Genomic DNA, 21,268 nt, shown 5'->3' with positions numbered 1-21,268 from the left:
AAGTCTTTACTTTTGCAAGAAAGTGTAGTTTAAAACTGGCGTTCTAATTCATCCTGAAAATGTTCAGTAGGGTTGAGGTCAGGCCTCTGCACAGGCTACTAAAGTTCATCCACATCAGACTTGTCAAACCAAGTCTTTACTTTTGCAAGGAGGCGTAGTTTGAAATTGACGTTCTAATTCAACCCAAAAGTGTTCAGTAGGGTTGAGGTCAGGTCTCTGCACAGGCTACTATAGTTTATCCACACCAAGTTGACTCGTCAAACCAAGTCTTTATTTTTGCAAGAAATCGTAGTTAAAGACTGGCGTTCTAATTCATCCTGAAGATGTTCAATAGGGTTGATGTTAGACCTGTGCACAGGCTACTAAAGTTTATCCACACCAGACTTGTCAAACCAAGTCTTTATGGTCAAACTATGGTCTTTATTTTTGCAAGAAGGCGTAGTTTGAAATCGACATTCTAATTCAACCCAAAGATGTTCAGTAGGGTTGAGGTCAGGCCTCTGTGCAAGGTACTAGAGTTCATCCACATCAGAGTTGTCAAACCAGGTCTTTATGGTCAAACCAGGTCTTTATGGACGTGTTTTTGCAATAGGACACAGCCATGCTGGAAGACTTTATCCAACCTGCTGCAACAACGTTGTAACAAAATACTTTATTCCATATAATAGATCTTACTGGTGTGGTTGAAACAATGTAATTAAATAATTAGAAGGTGTGTCCACATACTTCTGTTCAAACAGTGTACTCTGATATATCACCCAGCCCTGAATTTGAGACACACAGACAGTAATGGTCAGGATGAGAAGGTGATTTAAATAGACTCTTACCACCAGTACTGAGCTCCTCACAGCCTCGGATACACTCTGCCGGAGCTCGGCTGCTGTTCCCGGCTTTCCCAGCCCCCGGGTGAATTTTCTGGTCTCGGGGTGAACCGGCAGCGACATGATTAATCTTCACACTTTATAAACTGGTTCCTGAGAGCAGAAATGGTGTAATTCTATATCAAATAAATAAAGTCCACACCATCAGCTCGCCTCAGCCTTTCCTCTCAGCTCCAGTATGAGCGCGAGACTTCAGTCGGGTTCACAGTGAGGACTAACCCACTCCGCTTCAACCTGTTCCAGACTCATCATAAACTCACTTTAACTCAAGAAATGACCACAAGTTCTCTCAGGTTCGTGGTTTTGTAAAGTTCATGTGGTCAAAAATAACAAGTCTGTTTTCCTGTAGTCCGTTTAAGCTTCTCTGACCCACTCCGCTGCTACTAACAGTCAGGCGTAACGTCCCGGCGTCTCCCTCACTGGGTTGCCAGATTGAACTGCAAAACCCTCTTCAGGTTGGAGAATTAAAGGAACACCATTGTTTTTTCATCACTAGCCTCTGGGCACTGTGTTTTCCTGCACAGCCAAGTATCGTACTGCTACAATCAAGACCAAGTGAAAACTGGGAAATATCTGTCCTTCGAGAAGACAAATCAGTTTGTTTGTTTATTTATTTAGTAGGATTTTAACATTTTACACTTTGGTTATTTTCATGACAGAAACGGTATTACACAAGATTCATCAGTTCACAAGTTTAATGTCAAACACACTCATGGACAATTTTGTATCCAATTTACCTCACTTGCATGTCTTTGGACTGTGGGAGGAAACCCACGCAGACCCAGGGAGAACATGAAAACCCCACACAGAAAGGACCCAGACCACCTCACCTGGCGATCAAACCAGGACCTTCTTGCTGTGAGGCGACAGTGCTACCCACTAAACCACCATAATTCCCAGTTGAATGCAACCAAAATTTTGTAAAAGTTAAAGTGGAATTTTTTATGAATTTCATCCACTGGTACAGTGAATTTTACATTTACATTTTCGGCATTTAGCAGACGCCTTTATCCAAAGCGACTTACAGTCTGAGCAATTGACGGTTAAGGACCTTGCTCAAGGGCCCAACAGCAGAAACCTGGCAGTGGTGGGGTTCGAACCAGCAACCTTCTGATTACTAGTCCAGTACCTTAACCGCTAGGCATGGCTGGATTACTGACCGGGCCAGTGGGGCCAGCGCCCAGGGGCCCTTGAGGTCAGGGGGCCCCGTGGGGGCCCTGGCCCAAAACATTTTGCGATGCCTATCAACATTTATGATACAATATATTTTTATTTCCGAGGGCCCTCCATTTTAAGGATCCTCTGACTATTAGGGACTTTGACCCCAGGGCCTCTTGGGGGCCCTAGCCATGCTTTTGGGCCCCTTATTAAATTGGATGAGGCGTTGTGGCACTGCTCTGACTCCGACTTCTGGCTATTAGGGGTCCTAGGAAAGAGGGGGGCATATTTTTAGAGGGCCCTGGTTATGAGAGCCCCTACCAGGAGGCCCTAGAGAAGAGCAGGGCATACCATTAGAGGGCCCTTGATCACGAGGGCCCCTGCTATGGGGCCCTTGACTTCCATAGAAGTCGTTTACCATGGCTCCTTGACTTTCTAGGGACCTACAAATGCCCAGGGGCCCAGACTATCCTTAATCCGTCCTTGCCGCTAGGCTACAGCTGGCTACAACTGAATACATTTTATGTAGATTAAACTCATTGTATTACCTTTTTCATTCAATTTTTTCCCTACCATTTCCAATTCCCTATTGCGCTCGCGACATGTATGACTTCTATGATGATGTATTTCTGTTACACTGCTTAAAAAAGAAAACGCTTAAATCACACATCAGATCTTGATGAATGAAATCTTTAATATAAACTGTGTTGAGAGCAAAATGTCATAACAATGGTCACTGGAAAGCCAAATCCTCAACCTGCCTTACTGATCAAAGTAAAAAACTAAAATCACAGGCTGATCCTATTTGTGTGAAATTTTGTCAAGGCACCTCATAATGTGACTCAGTAGTGTGTATGGCCCCCAAATTCCTGTATGCACTCCCAACAGCGTCTGGGCCTGCTTCTAATGAGACAAAGAATCTCTTCCCAGACCTAGATCAGGGCATCAGTGAGTTGCTGGATAGTCTGTGACTACTTGGTGGCATTGGATGCACTATTACATAACATCCCAAAGGTTCCCAATTGGATTCAGGTTTGCTAAACTTTTGCACTTAAATATACATTAGATCATATTTAGTACTTCCAACTTGTAAAGCTGATGCCTCAGAGGACTTGAATGTAGTATTATTCCACTTATTTGAGCTGCAACACCACAGCTTATTTCAAAAAGAAAGTTATGAAGCAGAAATATTTTTGTGTTATAGTTTTTATAGTAGAACAGAGCGTTTGTAGAGGAGTAAATGATACAGTCCCATTTATTCTCCTGAAGGAAACTCTTTTTTCTAATATCCTGTTATATGAACACATATAATTACAAAATAATTGTGTATTTATTTATTTTTTAGGATTGTAACGTCATGTTTTACACACTTTGGTTTCATTCATGACAGGTTACTGGTTACACAAGGTTCATCAGTTCAAGTCTTTAATGTCAAACACAGTCATGGACAATTTTGTATCTTCACTTCACCTCACTTGCATGTCTTTGGACTGTGGGAGGAAACCAAAGCTCCTGGAGGACCTCCACACACAAATAATTCTTCAGTTCCTACATCTGGTTCCCTAAAAAAATCACCCCACTTCTTCACCCCACAAATTCTCAAAATAAACTGGGATGGATGAAAGAAGAAAAAATACAATTTGTAAATATTTTGTTGTGCACATTTTTGGCTTGGTAGCACTGTTGCATCACACTAAGAAGGTCCTGGGTTTGATTGGGTTTGGACTGCTCCACGAAGGGAATCAAGCCCAGGACCTTCTTGCTGTGATGCGACAGTGTTACCTACCAAGCCAAAAAATTTACACAACAAAATATTTACAAACTGATTTTTTTTCTTCTTTCATTCTTCCCAGTTTATTTTGAGAATTTAAAAAAATGGGGAGATGTATTTAGGAAACCAGATATAGGAGCTGAAGATTTATTTAAAGGCCAGTATGTTTACTAGAAAAAGGAGAACAAATGCCTGGTAGTGCACACAAACAGCCACTCTTGTTTAAATTATCTAACAGAGAAAGTAAAACACTTAACAGGACTGATGCATTCACTAACCCATCCTTTCATATGACAACAGAGTATCCAGTCTCACTGACCTATACTGATCAGCCATAACATTAAAACCACCTCTTGTTTCTACACACATTGTCCATTTCATCAGCTCCACTTACCATATAGAAGCACTTTGTAGTTCTACAATTACTGACTATAGTCCATCTGTTTTTCTGCATGCTTTGTTACCCCCCCTTTCACACTGTTCTTCAATGGTCAGGACCCCCACAGGACCACCACACAGCAGGTATTATTTGGGTGGTGGATCATTCTCAGCACTGCAGTGACACTGACATGGTGGTGGTGTGTTAGTGTGTGTTGTGCTGTTATGAGTGGATAAAACACAGCAGTGCTGATGGAGTTTTTAAATACCTCACCATCACTGCTGGACTGATAATAGTCCACCAACCAAAAACATCCAGTCAACAGCGCTCCATGGGCAGCGTCCTGTGACCACTTATAAAGATCTTAAAGGTGACCAACTCAAACAGCAGCAATAGATGAGCGATCGTCTCTGACTTTACATCTACAAGGTGGACCAACTAGGTAGGAGTGTCTAATAGAGTGGACAGTGAGTGGACATGGTATTTAAAAACTCCAGTAGCACTGCTGTCTGATTCACTCATACCAGCACAACACACACTAACACACCACCACCATGTCATTGGGCTGAGAATGATCCACCACCTAAATAATACTTGCTCTGTGGGGGTCCTGACCATCAAAGAACAGGGTGAAAGCAGGCTATAAAGGTATGCAGAGAAAGAGATGGAGTAGAGTCAGTAATTGTAGAACTACAAAGTGCTTCTATATGTAAGTGGAGCTGATAAAATGGACAGTGAGTGTAGAAACAAGGAGGTGGTTTTAATGTTATGGCTGATTGGTGTACATGTACTGCAAACCAAGGCTGGAAGAACTCACCGAGATTTATTATATAGAAAATCCAAACTTTTTCTGAAGGCCTGACCTTTCAGCATGTCGTTCAAACATCTATTTACTAGAATATTGCTGCCATCTAGAGGCTGAAACTAAGTTTACCAGCCTGAATAAATTGTTGAATGGAAAATTCATTAATCTTATTAGTCTGAGAAATGCAGTCAGTTAATCCTGTCTGGGAAAACTCAGTCCACCGCACAATACAGTCATAACATAAATAACAGTCATAAACAAAAGCAAACCAAACTCAGGATGTTGAAATGTGTTTTTATTGCTTACATATCCTTACATCACATTCTGTTTCTTTATTAATGTGGAATATGTAAAACTCTTTTCTTTGTCCAAGATAAAGTAAAATACACTCACACAACCATGCCAGACTTTCATCCCAAGTCTTTCTCTTTTACAAACTTTTCCCACAGATAAATCACTATTTGAGACTTTCACGTGAGGCAGTGTTAAATTTGATGTGTAAATAATGTTATAAAACTACTCAACACAGAAAGTTTACTTCCATGGCATTCTTTATAGATGTAGTGTTGAATTGTAGAGTGTAGTGTGTAAATTCATGGCTTTTTTAACTGTTATGTGTGTTTTTATTAAAATGGTGTGGAAAAACTTTTGGCAGCGGTGCAAACTTGAACAACCCTGAATTAATCAAGAAAATAATTTGATGTTCCTTATATATCTTATTTAACATTTCTTTTCTTCTTTTAGTAATTCAACAGCTAAATATTTTGTGGAAAAGAGAAATCTTAAGTCATTACTATATAACATCTTTAAAACACAAATGTATGAAGGCTCCATCTGAATAATTCTATACTGTATATATCTTCTGAAAGATGTCAAAATGGCACACAGACTGATGGATTACAAGAAAAATATGAGCTGATACAAATAATCAAAACATAGAAAGTTCTTCTGCAGAAATAAAATGCATATGTTATTAAAAATCAGGGCACCATTATTGATAGGCCTCCATTACGAAGTAAGAAGTGACACTTATGGTGAACAGAGCACACAGATAGACAATTAATAATAGTATATAAAATGAGATTCTATAAAAGAGGCAAACTGCCCAGTAAAAATGCAGAAAAAAGCAGATATGCAGAAAAATACAATGTGTAGCAGACACGTCACCATTAAAAAAGCACCGGGACTCTCCATGGAGACGTCAAGTCGTGCTCAATAAATGTGTCCTATGGTGTTTAAAATCATGATAGAAAACATTAAATGTCACAAAAGGTGATTCTGTCTCAAAGAAAAAAGGAAACACAAACTGATCATCAAGATCAGAGCACACGCTCATACTTAGAACACATTCATACACATTCACACACACAGTTGCTCCCTAATGCTGAAGGCTCAGTAGGGGTCTTTGCGGTTGAGATATCGAGTTCTGCTGAAGGAGATGGTGGCACTACGAATCACCTCCATCCACCTGTACACAACATGCAACACAGTGAATGAGTCTACAAACATATAGCATTCACATACATCACATTCACCACAGGTTTAATAAAGACAGTCAGAACACTCTAAACTAAAACAGAAAATGTTTCTTTAGATTTTTCTACACCACCATTTTTTCTATTTTATTTATGCATTTTCTCCCATTTCCTCCCAATTTAGTGTAGTCAATTTGTCTTCCGCTGCACCTGTCAGTGGTCATAATGTTATGCTTAGTCGGTGTCGGCACAGGGTGATTTATCCATTTATCTGGTCCTTCCAACTTTTGAGACAAACCTACATCCTTGTTGGTTTATATATACACATCTCTTATTGTTCTACATGCACAGTGTTGTGATCTATGGCTGATGGAACGCCTGTATTTGTCATATATACGTAAACACATATACAGTACAATGAAATGATTTTTCAGCATATCCCAGCTTGTTCAGAAGCTGGGGTCTGAGCGCAGGGTCAGCTAGTGTTTACGTAGAGATGCACAAAACAGATCCCTACAGAACTCGCCTTGTGCATGTAAAAAGATGGGCCAATACTGCACACGAGTCGAGAGAGGGTGTGTGACAGTTGCGACTGTCCTTGGTCAGGAGTGAAGGTCTGCAGCAGATTGGGTAATTGTATATGACTAGACTGGGAGAAAATTGGGGGGAAAAGCATAAATAGAAAACAAAATAAGGCATACACTAAGAGCATACCTTTCAAAGGAGTACTCGCTCTCAGATCTGAAGTAGTAGATGTGGGATTTGAAGTGCAGCTTGAACACATAGTCCTTGTGGATGTTCTCCGACTCGGCTGGAACAGTTACAGAGTAACCAAGCAAAGGCAGACTGGCCAGTGGATACTCGTCCTGAGAGAGAAGCACATTCATGCTCTTTATACAGCACACAGCTCGCACATTCCACTGCTCCATGCAATATTTACACAGCACATAGTAAGTGTGAATACACAAGCGTGTACATGGGTGCATGTGTGTTCACCTGGTGAGTTTTATAGAAGAACAGACTGAAGTTGGTAAAAACCACCCAGAGCTTCTGCCAGCCGTTACTGTTTTTAAATTTTCGCAACAGGTTCCCGGACAGCTGGTTCTAAAAGAGAAGATAAACAGAAAGCTCAGTGTGAGGACTAGGTACCGGCCAACAGTTATTTTAAACAAGCACAGGGTGGGTATTTTTCACTTTTTTTGGACAGAGCTTTTAACACATCTGGTAAATTTCCATAAACCTTACCCCACCCAACAAATACTACCTCTCTTCCAGACAATACAAAACACATGCACATAAAACACATGGGCAGAACCTTGTATAAAGTTCCATGTTGTAAGCAAGGCCTGTTTTCAAGATTTGGTCAGTTTTGCTGACTTGTTTGCACTTAAAACACCCCACTTGGCTTTTGTTTGGTTAAAATGCACATTAAAATAGAGATTATATTGCCCGTTACAAAATCCCTTTCTTATCTCCTTCAAAAATTTACACTTGCTGATATCAGTGATAGGTAAGTCTATAGTATGGTAAAAGTGCAGAAGTATACTATATGGTCAAAAGTATTTGGACATCCCTTCTATTTTTTTTAATTCATGTTTCATGTTTCAGCCCCAGCAATTGCTAAAAGGTGTAAAAAAGCAAGCATATAAAGGAAACTATATGCTTCTAAATTTCCAGCAACAGTTTAGGGAAGGCCCTTTTCTGATCCAGCATTACTGTGCCGAGATGAAAAGCTCATGCTATGAGAAATCCCATACACTATTGCCCTATACCATTGGATGATATGATCATTGTCTGTATGATAGACGCCATCAAACAGCCAGCCTGAGTTTGTGACGTCAGCTCTAGTATCTATTATATATATATTTTTTGCTTATGCATTTTCTCTTTTTCTCCCGACTTTAGTGCGTCCAACTGCCCGATTGTATTATGCTTCCTCTCCACTGATGCCGATCCTTGCTCCGATTGAGGAGAACAAAACTAACACACGTCCCCTCCGACACGTGAAGTAGACGACGGCATCTTTGTACATGTACTAGGTAAGTTCATATGCGGATCAGCTTTGCGTACGGAGAGCCACACTCTGCTCTCTTTTCCCGTCTCTGTGCAGGCGCCATCAATCAGCCAGCAGAGGTCGCAACCGCATCAGCCATGAGACAGTCCCTACCCGGCCTTCCCACCCTGTATGAACAACAAGCCAATCGTTGTTCATGTAGGTGCCCAGCCCAGCCGAATGGCAGAGCTGAGTTTTGAACCAATGAGTTCAAAATGTCAGCTCTGGTGTGCTAGTGTGTTTTACTGTCCTGAACAATATATATATATATATATATATATATATATATACAGTGTATCACAAAAGTGAGTACACCCCTCACATTTCTGCAGATATTTAAGTATATCTTTTCATGGGACAACACTGACAAAATGACACTTTGACACAATGAAAAGTAGTCTGTGTGCAGCTTATATAACAGTGTAAATTTATTCTTCCCTCAAAATAACTCAATATACAGCCATTAATGTCTAAACCACCGGCAACAAAAGTGAGTACACCCCTTAGTGAAAGTTCCTGAAGTGTCAATATTTTGTGTGGCCACCATTATTTCCCAGAACTGCCTTAACTTTCCTGGGCATGGAGTTTACCAGAGCTTCACAGGTTGCCACTGGAATGCTTTTCCACTCCTCCATGACGACATCACGGAGCTGGCGGATATTCGAGACTTTGCGCTCCTCCACCTTCCGCTTGAGGATGCCCCAAAGATGTTCTTTTGGGTTTAGGTCTGGAGACATGCTTGGCCAGTCCATCACCTTTACCCTCAGCCTCTTCAGTAAAGCAGTGGTCGTCTTAGAGGTGTGTTTGGGGTCATTATCATGCTGGAACACTGCCCTGCGACCCAGTTTCCGGAGGGAGGGGATCATGCTCTGCTTCAGTATTTCACAGTACATATTGGAGTTCATGTGTCCCTCAATGAAATGTAACTCCCCAACACCTGCTGCACTCATGCAGCCCCAGACCATGGCATTCCCACCACCATGCTTGACTGTAGGCATGACGCACTTATCTTTGTACTCCTCACCTGATTGCCGCCACACATGCTTGAGACCATCTGAACCAAACAAATTAATCTTGGTCTCATCAGACCATAGGACATGGTTCCAGTAATCCATGTCCTTTGTTGACATGTCTTCAGCAAACTGTTTGCAGGCTTTCTTGTGTAGAGACTTCAGAAGAGGCTTCCTTCTGGGGTGACAGCCATGCAGACCAATTTGATGTAGTATGCGGCGTATGGTCTGAGCACTGACAGGCTGACCCCCCACCTTTTCAATCTCTGCAGCAATGCTGACAGCACTCCTGCACCTATCTTTCAAAGACAGCAGTTGGATGTGACGCTGAGCACGTGCACTCAGCTTCTTTGGACGACCAACGCGAGGTCTGTTCTGAGTGGACCCTGCTCTTTTAAAACGCTGGATAATCTTGGCCACTGTGCTGCAGCTCAGTTTCAGGGTGTTGGCAATCTTCTTGTAGCCTTGGCCATCTTCATGTAGCGCAACAATTCGTCTTTTAAGATCCTCAGAGAGTTCTTTGCCATGAGGTGCCATTTTGGAACTTTCAGTGACCAGTATGAGAGAGTGTGAGAGCTGTACTACTAAATTGAACACACCTGCTCCCTATGCACACCTGAGACCTAGTAACACTAACAAATCACATGACATTTTGGAGGGAAAATGACAAGCAGTGCTCAATTTGGACATTTAGGGGTGTAGTCTCTTAGGGGTGTACTCACTTTTGTTGCCGGTGGTTTAGACATTAATGGCTGTATATTGAGTTATTTTGAGGGAAGAGTAAATTTACACTGTTATATAAGCTGCACACAGACTACTTTTCATTGTGTCAAAGTGTCATTTTGTCAGTGTTGTCCCATGAAAAGATATACTTAAATATCTGCAGAAATGTGAGGGGTGTACTCACTTTTGTGATACACTGTATATATATATATATATATATATATATATATATATATTCAACTAAATTAAATATTATACAAACGATACATAAAAGATATTTGTAACATTGACCTTTGATATAAAAATGCTAGTAAAAATGTCATCAATGTCATACTGCAGGTATGAATATCAGAGGAAATATGAATATAATCCAATAATGAAACCACTGCAGTAGATAACCTTCACCAGATTACATACGATTCCCAATAAAGCTGTAGATCATATACTTAGAATATTAAGGTCAGCATTTTTTGGTTAGACTGGTTTTAGGATTTTTACACATTACAGAAGCTGCTCTAGGGGTTGAGGGCTCTGGGTATTAGAGGTACTCTAGTCTGGTTGAATTACCTCCAGACTGATGCAGCAGTCAGTAAAGGAGAGACTTTGTATCCTGTACCAGCACACTACAGATACAGGTACTGCTCCCTGCCCCCGTGTAACACACATACTCACCACAGCACGGGTTTCTACACACACATTCACACACAGGAAGGTCGGGAAGAGACAGAGAAATACAGAGGGGGACAGGACGGGGAGACACAACGAGACAGACACAGAGAGAGAAAGAAAGCAAAAGTGAGTGAGGCATGCACTAACACAAACAGAGTCAGAGTAAGGGTCGAGAGATTGCAGAAGACACACTGGAGGGAAGAATGGACGAGGGAAGTGAGAGAGAAGACGTCACTTCAGCCTGGAGCAAAACGTTAAACACAGACAGCAACACGAGGAAGGAAAAGAAAGTGGTTAGACAGCATGGTACCTCCGTTGCTATGCTAAAGTCCAGCATGGAAACGCTAGTGTTGCGATGCCAGCAAACATGAACTGTGGTGTTGCCACGGTGATGTGCAGAACTGTTGCCATGGCGCTCCAGAGATGTGTGGGACCCGGCTAGGTCATCCTCTGATTCGACTTCAGATGCCCACTCCCCTGGAGACTCTGAGAACAGGTCAGTAGGTTAAAGCATCTCTTATTTCTCCATACACGATCACAATCATGTGATACGCTTTAAACAATCACATTTGCATATATATATATGTATACATACACTGATCAGCCATAACATTAAAACCTCCTCCTTGTTTCTACACTCACTGTCCATTTTATCAGCTTCACTTACCATATAGGAGCACTTTGTAGTTCTACAATTACTAACTGTAGTCCATCTGTTCCTCTGCATGCTTTGTCTCCTTTTACCCTGTTCTTTAATGGTCAGGAATTTCCCAGGACCACCACAGAGCAGGTATTATTTAGGTGGTGGATCATTCTAAGCACTGCAGTGACAATGACATGGTGGTGGTGTGTTAGTGTGTGTTGTGCTGGTATGAGTGGATAAGACACAGCAGCACTGAAGTCACTGCTGGACTGAGAATAGTCCACAACCAAAAATATCCAGCCAACAGCGCCCCGTGGGCAGCGTCCTGTGACCACTGATGAAGGTCTAGAAGATGACCAACTCAAACAGCAGCAATAGATGAGCGATCGTCTCTGACTTTACATCTACAAGGTGGACCAACTAGGTAGGAGTGTCTAATAGATATTTAAAAAATCCAGCAGCGCTGCCATGTCTGATTCACTCATACCAGCACAACACACACTAACACACCACCAGCATGTCAGTGTCACTGCAGTGCTGAGAATCATCCACCACCTAAATAATACCTGCTCTGTGGTGGTCCTGTGGGGGTCCTGACCATTGAAGAACAGCATGAAAGCAGGCTAACAAAGAATGCAGAGAAACAGATGGACTACAGTCAGTAATTGTATAACTACAAAGTGCTTCTATATGGTAAGTGGAGCTGATAAAATGGACAGAGTGTAAAAACAAGGAGGTGGTTTTAATGTTATGGCTGATCAGTGTGTGTGTGTATATATATATATATATATATATATATATATATATATATATATATATATATATATATATATATATATTTACTGTATATATACAGTGTATCACAAAAGTGAGTACACCCCTCACATTTCTGCAAATATTTCATTATATCTTTTCATGGGACAACACTATAGACATGAAACTTGGATATAACTTAGAGTAGTCAGTGTACAACTTGTATAGCAGTGTAGATTTACTGTCTTCTGAAAATAACTCAACACACAGCCATTAATGTCTAAATAGCTGGCAACATAAGTGAGTACCCCCCACAGGGAACATGTCCAAATTGTGCCCAAATGTGTCGTTGTCCCTCCCTGGTGTCATGTGTCAAGGTCCCAGGTGTAAATGGGGAGCAGGGCTGTTAAATTTGGTGTTTTGGGTACAATTCTCTCATACTGGCCACTGGATATTCAACATGGCACCTCATGGCAAAGAACTCTCTGAGGATGTGAGAAATAGAATTGTTGCTCTCCACAAAGATGGCCTGGGCTATAAGAAGATTGCTAACACCCTGAAACTGAGCTACAGCATGGTGGCCAAGGGCATACAGCGGTTTTCCAGGACAGGTTCCACTCGGAACAGGCTTCGCCAGGGTCGACCAAAGAAGTTGAGTCCACGTGTTCGGCGTCATATCCAGAGGTTGGCTTTAAAAAATAGACACATGAGTGCTGCCAGCATTGCTGCAGAGGTTGAAGACGTGGGAGGTCAGCCTGTCAGTGCTCAGACCATACGCCGCACACTGCATCAACTCGGTCTGCATGGTCGTCATCCCAGAAGGAAGCTGACGCACAAGAAAGCCCGCAAACAGTTTGCTGAAAACAAGCAGTCCAAGAACATGGGTTACTGGAATGCCCTGTGGTCTGACGAGACCAAGATAAACTTGTTTGGCTCAGATGGTGTCCAACATGTGTGGCGGCGCCCTGGTGAGAAGTACCAAGACAACTGTATCTTGCCTACAGTCAAGCATGGTGGTGGTAGCATCATGGTCTTGGGCTGCATGAGTGCTGCTGGCACTGGGGAGCTGCAGTTCATTGAGGAAACATGAATTCCAACATGTACTGTGACATTCTGAAACAGAGCATGATCTCCTCCCTTCGAAAACTGGGCCTCATGGCAGTTTTCCAACAGGATAACGACCCCAAACACAACCTCCAAGATGACAACTGCCTTGCTGAGGAAGCTGAAGGTAAAGGTGATGGACTAAACCCAATTGAGCACCTGTGGCGCATCCTCAAGTGGAAGGTGGAGGAGTTCAAGGTGTCTAACATCCACCAGCTCCGTGATGTCATCATGGAGGAGTGGAAGAGGATTCCAGTAGCAACCTGTGCAGCTCTGGTGAATTCCATGCCCAGGAGGGTTAAGGCAGTGCTGGGTAATAATGGTGGTCACACAAAATATTGACACTTTGGGCACAATTTGGACATGTTCACTGTGGGGTGTACTCACTTATGTTGCCAGCTATTTAGACATTAATGGCTGTGTGTTGAGTTATTTTCAGAAGACAGTAAATCTACACTGCTATACAAGCTGTACACTGACTACTCTAAGTTATATCCAAGTTTTATTTCTATAGTGTTGTCCCATGAAAAGATATAATAAAATATTTGCAGAAATGTGAGGGGTGTACTCACTTTTGTGATACACTGTATATATAGATAGATATATATACAGGGGTTGGACAAAATAACTGAAACACCTGCCATTTTAGTGTGGGAGGTTTCATGGCTAAATTGGACCAGTCTGGTGGCCAATCTTCATTAATTGCACATTGCACCAGTAAGAGCAGAGTGTGAAGGTTCAATTAGCAGGGTAAGAGCACAGTTTTGCTCAAAATATTGCAATGCACACAACATTATGGGTGACATACCAGAGTTCAAAAGAGGACAAATTGTTGGTGCACGTCTTGCTGGCGCATCTGTGACCAAGACAGCAAGTCTTTGTGATGTATCAAGAGCCACGGTATCCAGGGTAATGTCAGCATACCACCAAGAAGGACAAACCACATCCAACAGGATTAACTGTGGACGCAAGAGGAAGCTGTCTGAAAGGGATGTTCGGGTGCTAACCCGGATTGTATCCAAAAAACATAAAACCACGGCTGCCCAAATCACGGCAGAATTAAATGTGCACCTCAACTCTCCTGTTTCCACCAGAACTGTCCGTCGGGAGCTCCACAGGGTCAATATACACGGCCGGGCTGCTATAGCCAAACCTTTGGTCACTCGTGCCAATGCCAAACGTCGGTTTCAATGGTGCAAGGAGCGCAAATCTTGGGCTGTGGACAATGTGAAACATGTATTGTTCTCTAATGAGTCCACCGTTACTGTTTTCCCCACATCCGGGAGAGTTACTGTGTGGAGAAGCCCCAAAGAAGTGTACCACCCAGACTGTTGCATGCCCAGAGTGAAGCATGGGGGTGGATCAGTGATGGTTTGGGCTGCCATATCATGGCATTCCCTTGGCCCAATACTTGTGCTAGATGGGCGCGTCACTGCCAAGGACTACCGAACCATTCTGGAGGACCATGTGCATCCAATGGCGGTGCCGTGTATCAGGATGACAATGCACCAATACACACAGCAAGACTGGTGAAAGATTGGTTTGATAAACATGAAAGTGAAGTTGAACATCTCCCATGGCCTGCACAGTCACCAGATCTAAATATTATTGAGCCACTTTGGGGTGTTTTGGAGAAGCGAGTCAGGAAACGTTTTCCTCCACCAGCATCACGTAGTGACCTGGCCACTATCCTGCAAGAAGAATGGCTTAAAATCCCTCTGACCACTGTGCAGGACTTGTATATGTCATTTCCAAGACGAATTGACGCTGTATTGGACGCAAAAGGAGGCCCTACACCATACTAATAAATTATTGTGGTCTAAAACCAGGTGTTTCAGTTATTTTGTCCAACCCCTGTATATATACACACACACACAGATACACAGCACACTTACTGTCAAGCTTATTGACAGACAAACAATTAATATTACACAATACATAAACACACACAATAACAGTGCACCCATCAACAAGATTTCATTGTACTTCTGCGTCTTCATCTCTGAAAAAGCTGGACGTTGTACTAAGATCTATGCAAGGTTGTCCCCCACCATGCTTATGCAAAGCACTTTTGCGCTTTGGACCAGGGAGACCTTTGCATAAGCATGATGAGTGACAACCTTGCATAGATTCTTTCAATAAACACTGACCTAAACACAACAAAGAGGGCTTATTCTTGTAAGCACTGTGCAATTTCATATGAATGTACTCTGGGACTCCATCAAACCACAGTGAGAGTCATTATCCACAAATGGAAAAAAATGTGGACAGTGTAGAACCTAACCAAGAGCAGCTGGCCTACCAAAATTTCATCAAGAATGCATCAACAACTGATCCCCAAGGTCACAAAAGAACCCACACAAACACCTAAACTGCAGGCCTCACTTGCTTCACTTAAGATCAGTGTACATAATTCCACAATAAGAAAGACACTGGGCAAAATGGCATCCATGGTAGAGCTGCAAGGCTCAAACCACTGCTGACAGACTCATCTAGAATAACTCCCAAGACTATTCTGGGATACTATTCTGTGTACTGATGAATCAAAAAAGGAATTTCTTTGAAGACGTGTCCTGTTACATCTAGCATACCACTAACACCACACATTCCACCATATGAACATCATACCAGCAGTCAAAATGTGGTGGTAGTCTAATGGTCTGGGATACTTTGCTTCTGTAGGACCTGGACCACTTGTTATAACTGATGAAACTGACTATCAAAACACCCTGAAGGAGGCCTTGTGCTCAGATCATTTTCCGGTTGCATAACCCAGCTGAGCATGAAGTGCACAAGCAAGTCCACCTCTGAATGGCTCAAAAGAAACAAAATTAAGGTTCTGGAGTGGTCGAGTCAAAGTTCTGGCTTCAATCTCAGTGACCTGACGTGGCAAGTTCACGCTCAAAAAGCCTCCAGAAGAGTCAATGTCTCAGAACTAAAGACTAATCGTTGTGTTTTTGTGTTTACTCATGTTGTCTTTATCTCATTAAAATTAGCTGGAAGATCTGAAGCATTTAAATGAGCAAAAATAGAAGAAATCAGGTGATGAGCAAATACTTTTTCCCAGCACTGTAATGATCACAGACACAATTACACACTGCTCATTCACACTTGCACTCATTAATTTAACACAGTGAAAAACACACAACAGACTGCACATGTAATCAAACTATTAGTTACAAACAGAAACACTTACAAAGTTCAAATTCTGATCATATATTTTGTTAGACAGAGCCACAAGCAAACAGCTACAGCAGAAATATAATACACTTAATAATACACTTTTTAATTTATAACATTTGAGAATAAACTAACACTCTGAGATCAGGATATTAGCATGTTCACCTTTATCAGGTAATTATCTGTTTAAGTAATACTGCCAACAAAACATGGGCTGTCTTCTAATTTCTGGACACTGTCTTCAGAACATCCATGCTTATACCATGGCTATGTTGTTAAAGCAATGTAAAAGCATTTAAAATGAGATAATTTGCATATTTTGCTTTACATGAGTTACTGCATGATTATTTAGTGTCTCATCCATTTTCACACATTCAAACAGACCACCACTGTACAACAGGAGGAGCCACCATTATACAGTATATTCTAAGCACTTTAGTCATGTTAGGGTTGAATAAACATGACAACACAGAACAAACCAGCTGATGGTTTTCAAAGCTTTCTCTTTTTTGACACAATTTTATCAAATATTTTGTCTCTGAATTAATAGCTGAAGTTTATAGCAACCAGTTCAAGCAAACACAAAGTTTAGAGATGCGATAGCAAAAAAAAGTGTGAACACAGATCTAGGCTATATGCTTAAATATATTAGATAGAATATTAGATGCACAGTTCTACTGTGCCCTAATGTTAAAAAATGGATGTTTACCTGCCAATCAAAAGAGATTTAGTTTTTTTTCTTGCCATGGTATAAACTTAGGTTTAAATAAATATATTTTAGTGATGAGGGATTACGAATAATACAAATAGGGTTAAAAAAGAAGGAGCTTATGGAGCACTGTACAAAATATTTAACAACACAATACTACGTTATAGTAACTCAGAACGACAGTTCAAACCATTCTGAACATTATTGATCATGTTTAGCAACACAACAATAGTTAGATCATTATGTTTTGCATGAATTGAACACTAAGTCAAAGATTATTTTGCATGTTCTGCTGACCATTTATTCTGACAGGTCTATTAGCAAAGAGCGGGCAGGTTCGATACTTACTGACATCATTGTTGTTGGTCAGCAGGCTTGTTGATGGTCCATTTGAATCCTCAGCCAGATCAACAGCCATCTTTAAATCCTCCATCCATTTCTCCATCTCTGATATAGAACTAAAAACAGATGCCATCTTAGAACAAGTGAGTAATATTACCTCTGTCCCATTTCTTACAGTGGGGGGGGCAAAGCATGGCTCTCTGTATTCGATATGGCTTTGTATGAGAACCCAACACTTGCAGGTGATGAAGAAGTGCTCATTGGCCATAACAGAGGTTGCGCCAGGAGCAGGGGCACTACAATGGGAAAATTACTCGATTTGGAGGTTTGTGGGGAATGTAAATTTAAAAATGTTAAAAAGGATGTATTTGATTTCCTATCATCTGTTTATTTACAATAACTTGCTTGTTAGATCCTTTAGAGCTACTGATTCAAAAGTTATAGACTTCCAAGCTTTAACAGACCTGATGTGTAATGTGGTGTGAGTCCACAAAGATGTTTAAAGTGGTTTTATTGCATGGCATCATGGGAATACAGACTTTAAGTGGGATGCAGAAATCAGCAACTTTGTTATTTTAATGTCGATTAATGTTTTTAGATAGGGTAATAAAGAGACGGGTGAGTACTGGTGGAGAATCCGTTACTGCTGTAAAGTGAAAGTAACGGCATGTTCAGTGGTATAAGCAGAATTAAGCACCCCAGGGAGTGATGTTATTGGTAAATAATCCCCTTCTTTACACAACAGCACGGAGAAGATTATCCTCCTATAATAGCATGTTAAGTCATGCCTTATTCCCTATTTGGTCAGTAAATTACCTTGCTGCTACCACCACTGACTGGCGCTGGGTGACCAGAGTGAAACAGTGAGGAACTCCCCACTCATCTTCACTTTCCCTGATCTGCACACATACAAGCACACACATGTTATCACTGCACTTATACATACTATACATTAAACAACATTTTAAAAGCATAGCCTAACTGTAAAGGTGTGAGTGAGGAAAAAAATAATGTTCTTACGGTCATTCCATGGAGAGGTAGGTGCCCGTGTACTTTAAACTGATTGGATGATGTTATCCCCCGACTGGTGTACAACAGAACGTCACTGAACTAACAAACACAGAAACACATTAATAAGTCACTTTTAAAACAGTCCATGTGTGTTCTGTTTAAGTTGACCTTAAAAACATACAACAGAAGAGTTCTAATGCACTTACATTATGATTCAGTATAACTATCTTCTACAGAAGCTAGTCATTTTATTTTATGTCTAAATTGGCCCTGTCGACACTGTTGATGATTTTTTAGACTCCCTGCCCGTCTAAGAAAATGACACTAAATTACCAGATGTTTTTTTGCCAAACTAAGTGGTGGTCTAATCATTTAAGTCCTGTGTGAATAGACGTCTATAATTTTGCACCATGCAACCTTGGTGTGAAAAAAAATTTGACTGCTGCTTCCTGCCATCTTTAGTCACCTTGTATATACCCATAGTAAATACTTACCAAACTATAAAAAGATAGATGCTATTTTCAACAATCTCTAAGCTACACTGGCATTATCTGTAGAGTTTATTTTATATAATAACGTAATCAAAGATTGAAGAGCTTTTTATTTTAAAGTACAAACAGAGCAAAGCATCACAAAAGCTAAAAGCTCACTTGTCCTGCAGCATTTTGTTAATGACCAAATTAGTTTTATTACTAAGCAGACGTGTAAAACCTTTAAAAGACATCTCCCTAAAGAAAAACAACGTAAAATTAAGGTTAAAGGCACAGTTTTACTAGAATTAACTAGGTATGTGATGCATCTAATATGGCTAAGCTTTTTAGTAAACACTCTTAAGGATCCTACACTTGCAATCATTTCAAATTATTAGACATATGTTTAGGCCAGTCATAGCCTAGTAGATAAGGTTCAAGCCCCACCACTACCAGGTTACTGCTGTTGGGCCCTTGAGCAAGGTCCTTAACCCTCAATTGTTCAGACTATACTGTAACTGTACTGTAAGTCGCTTTGGATAAAGGCATCTACTAAATGCCAAAACTGTAAATGTTTTACAAAAGTCAATTGTGACAGTATCTATGTTATTAAATTTTAACACAGATTGAACTGATTGAACTTTAGACAAAAGCATCTGCTAAGTACCATTCACAATATTAAATAAATTTACATTTGCAGCATTTAGCACACACTTTTATCCGAAAGAAATAATTGTTATTCCATGTTATGCAGTTATTAATGTTATTCCGTACGCTAGAATAGCACAGTGTGCAGGGGACACAGATAAATTGTGTGTAATTATGTTATAAATGTTGTATGATTCTTACCAAAAAGAACATGCGCTGCTGTAGGCCTTTTCCAGAAAGTTTGCTTAAGCAGCCCAGTCTGATAAACTCACGTGCTGGGGTGGCCAAATTATCCACCCCAACCAGGTCCCTCTGAAGCTCCAGCATCCTCTGGTAGTTGTCCGTCTTCAGCATGGTGGAGTGAAGCACAGACTCCAGCTCAGACACATCAGCTAGTGCAGCTTTAAAAATAAAAAACACTTTAGCATCAGTACTAGAAAATACCTGGCCTAACAACAGCCATTAAACAAATGGTATGTAAAATATCTGTATGACAGAAGAAATCATGCATGAAACAATTAAATAAGCATAATTAGCAACAACTTAGCACTTTGTGGCCATTTTCTAAAGTATATGTATAGTTTCACAGGGCGGCACTGTGGTTAAGTGGGTAGCACTGTTGCCTCACAGCAAGAAGGTCCTGGGTTTGATCCCCAGGTGGGGCGGTTCAGGTCCTTTCGGTGCGGAGTTTGCATGTTCTCCCCGTGTCTGCGTGGGTTTCCTCCGGATGCTCCGGTTTCCTCCCACAGTCACTGAAAACATGCAGTCAGGCTAATTGGAGACACTGTCCTTATAGGTACCTAGCTGCTAGGATGCATAAACCAGTGCAATGTAGTGCCGGTCCCAAGCCTGGATAAATAAGAAGGGTTGTACCAGGGAGGGCATCCGGCGTAAAAACTGTGCTAAATCAATAATGCAGATCACGATCCACCAGTGACCCCTAACAGGAGCAGCCGAGGAAATATAATTTATTTTTTTGAATAAATCCATTAGAAAATGGAGTATTTAGGGTTGAATGACACAATTCACATATAATAAGAGAAGTGATGAACAAAATGAATAGAAATAGAATAAAATAAGTAGTCAGAATGAACTAGATACATTTTAAGGTCAGTTAAAAGTCGTTTTTAGCTTGAGCTTGAGTTTTTAGCTAGACATTAGCATGACTACAGTGTACGTATTTAACACGATAGACCTGCTCACCTCTGCAGTCTCTGAAATCTGAGTGAGTGGCTGGATAGTGTTTGCACAGCCTCTCCAGGATCTGTTTATAATGAAGCAGTCGATGCAGTGGCCTCAGGATAAACACGTTTAAGGGCACATAACACACTTTCTGCAGCTCGAAGTCTCGACACACACTTTCCAACTGGCGTGACGCACGGCATGCCTTCTCCAGCTCGCTCACACACTCCGAGTGCTTCTGCAGCTGAGCCGTCAGCAGCTACCACACAGATACACACACTTTCAGTAATATTTTAAATTAC

General features: G+C 41.2%; 2 protein-coding genes across 2 annotated transcripts in view; both read right to left on the bottom strand.

The window, feature by feature from the left end:
- The window catches only part of zmp:0000001200 (dedicator of cytokinesis protein 9), a 122,687-nt gene extending 121,564 nt beyond the window's left edge, over positions 1 to 1,123 (bottom strand). The window contains exon 1 of the mRNA XM_063006412.1: positions 828 to 1,123. Coding sequence (XP_062862482.1) covers positions 828 to 944 — 117 coding nt within the window. The 5' untranslated portion in view covers positions 945 to 1,123. The remainder of the gene's footprint in view (positions 1 to 827) is intronic.
- Positions 1,124 to 5,274: 4,151 nt separating this feature from the next.
- LOC134323848 (FERM, ARHGEF and pleckstrin domain-containing protein 1) overlaps positions 5,275 to 21,268 on the bottom strand; it is a 67,765-nt gene continuing 51,771 nt past the window's right edge. Inside the window, exons 18-26 of the mRNA XM_063005395.1 lie at positions 20,988 to 21,225; positions 19,986 to 20,185; positions 18,676 to 18,765; positions 18,472 to 18,554; positions 17,662 to 17,771; positions 11,235 to 11,410; positions 7,466 to 7,573; positions 7,184 to 7,335; positions 5,275 to 6,462 (exon numbers count right to left, since the gene is read on the bottom strand). Coding sequence (XP_062861465.1) covers positions 6,387 to 6,462; positions 7,184 to 7,335; positions 7,466 to 7,573; positions 11,235 to 11,410; positions 17,662 to 17,771; positions 18,472 to 18,554; positions 18,676 to 18,765; positions 19,986 to 20,185; positions 20,988 to 21,225 — 1,233 coding nt within the window. The 3' untranslated portion in view covers positions 5,275 to 6,386. The remainder of the gene's footprint in view (positions 6,463 to 7,183; positions 7,336 to 7,465; positions 7,574 to 11,234; positions 11,411 to 17,661; positions 17,772 to 18,471; positions 18,555 to 18,675; positions 18,766 to 19,985; positions 20,186 to 20,987; positions 21,226 to 21,268) is intronic.

This window comes from Trichomycterus rosablanca, chromosome 12 (genome assembly GCF_030014385.1).
Source record: "Trichomycterus rosablanca isolate fTriRos1 chromosome 12, fTriRos1.hap1, whole genome shotgun sequence".
NCBI classification, from domain to species: Eukaryota; Metazoa; Chordata; class Actinopteri; order Siluriformes; family Trichomycteridae; genus Trichomycterus; species Trichomycterus rosablanca.
Note: the sequence above shows the minus strand (reverse complement) of the source record. Positions and strands in the feature narration are given on the sequence as shown.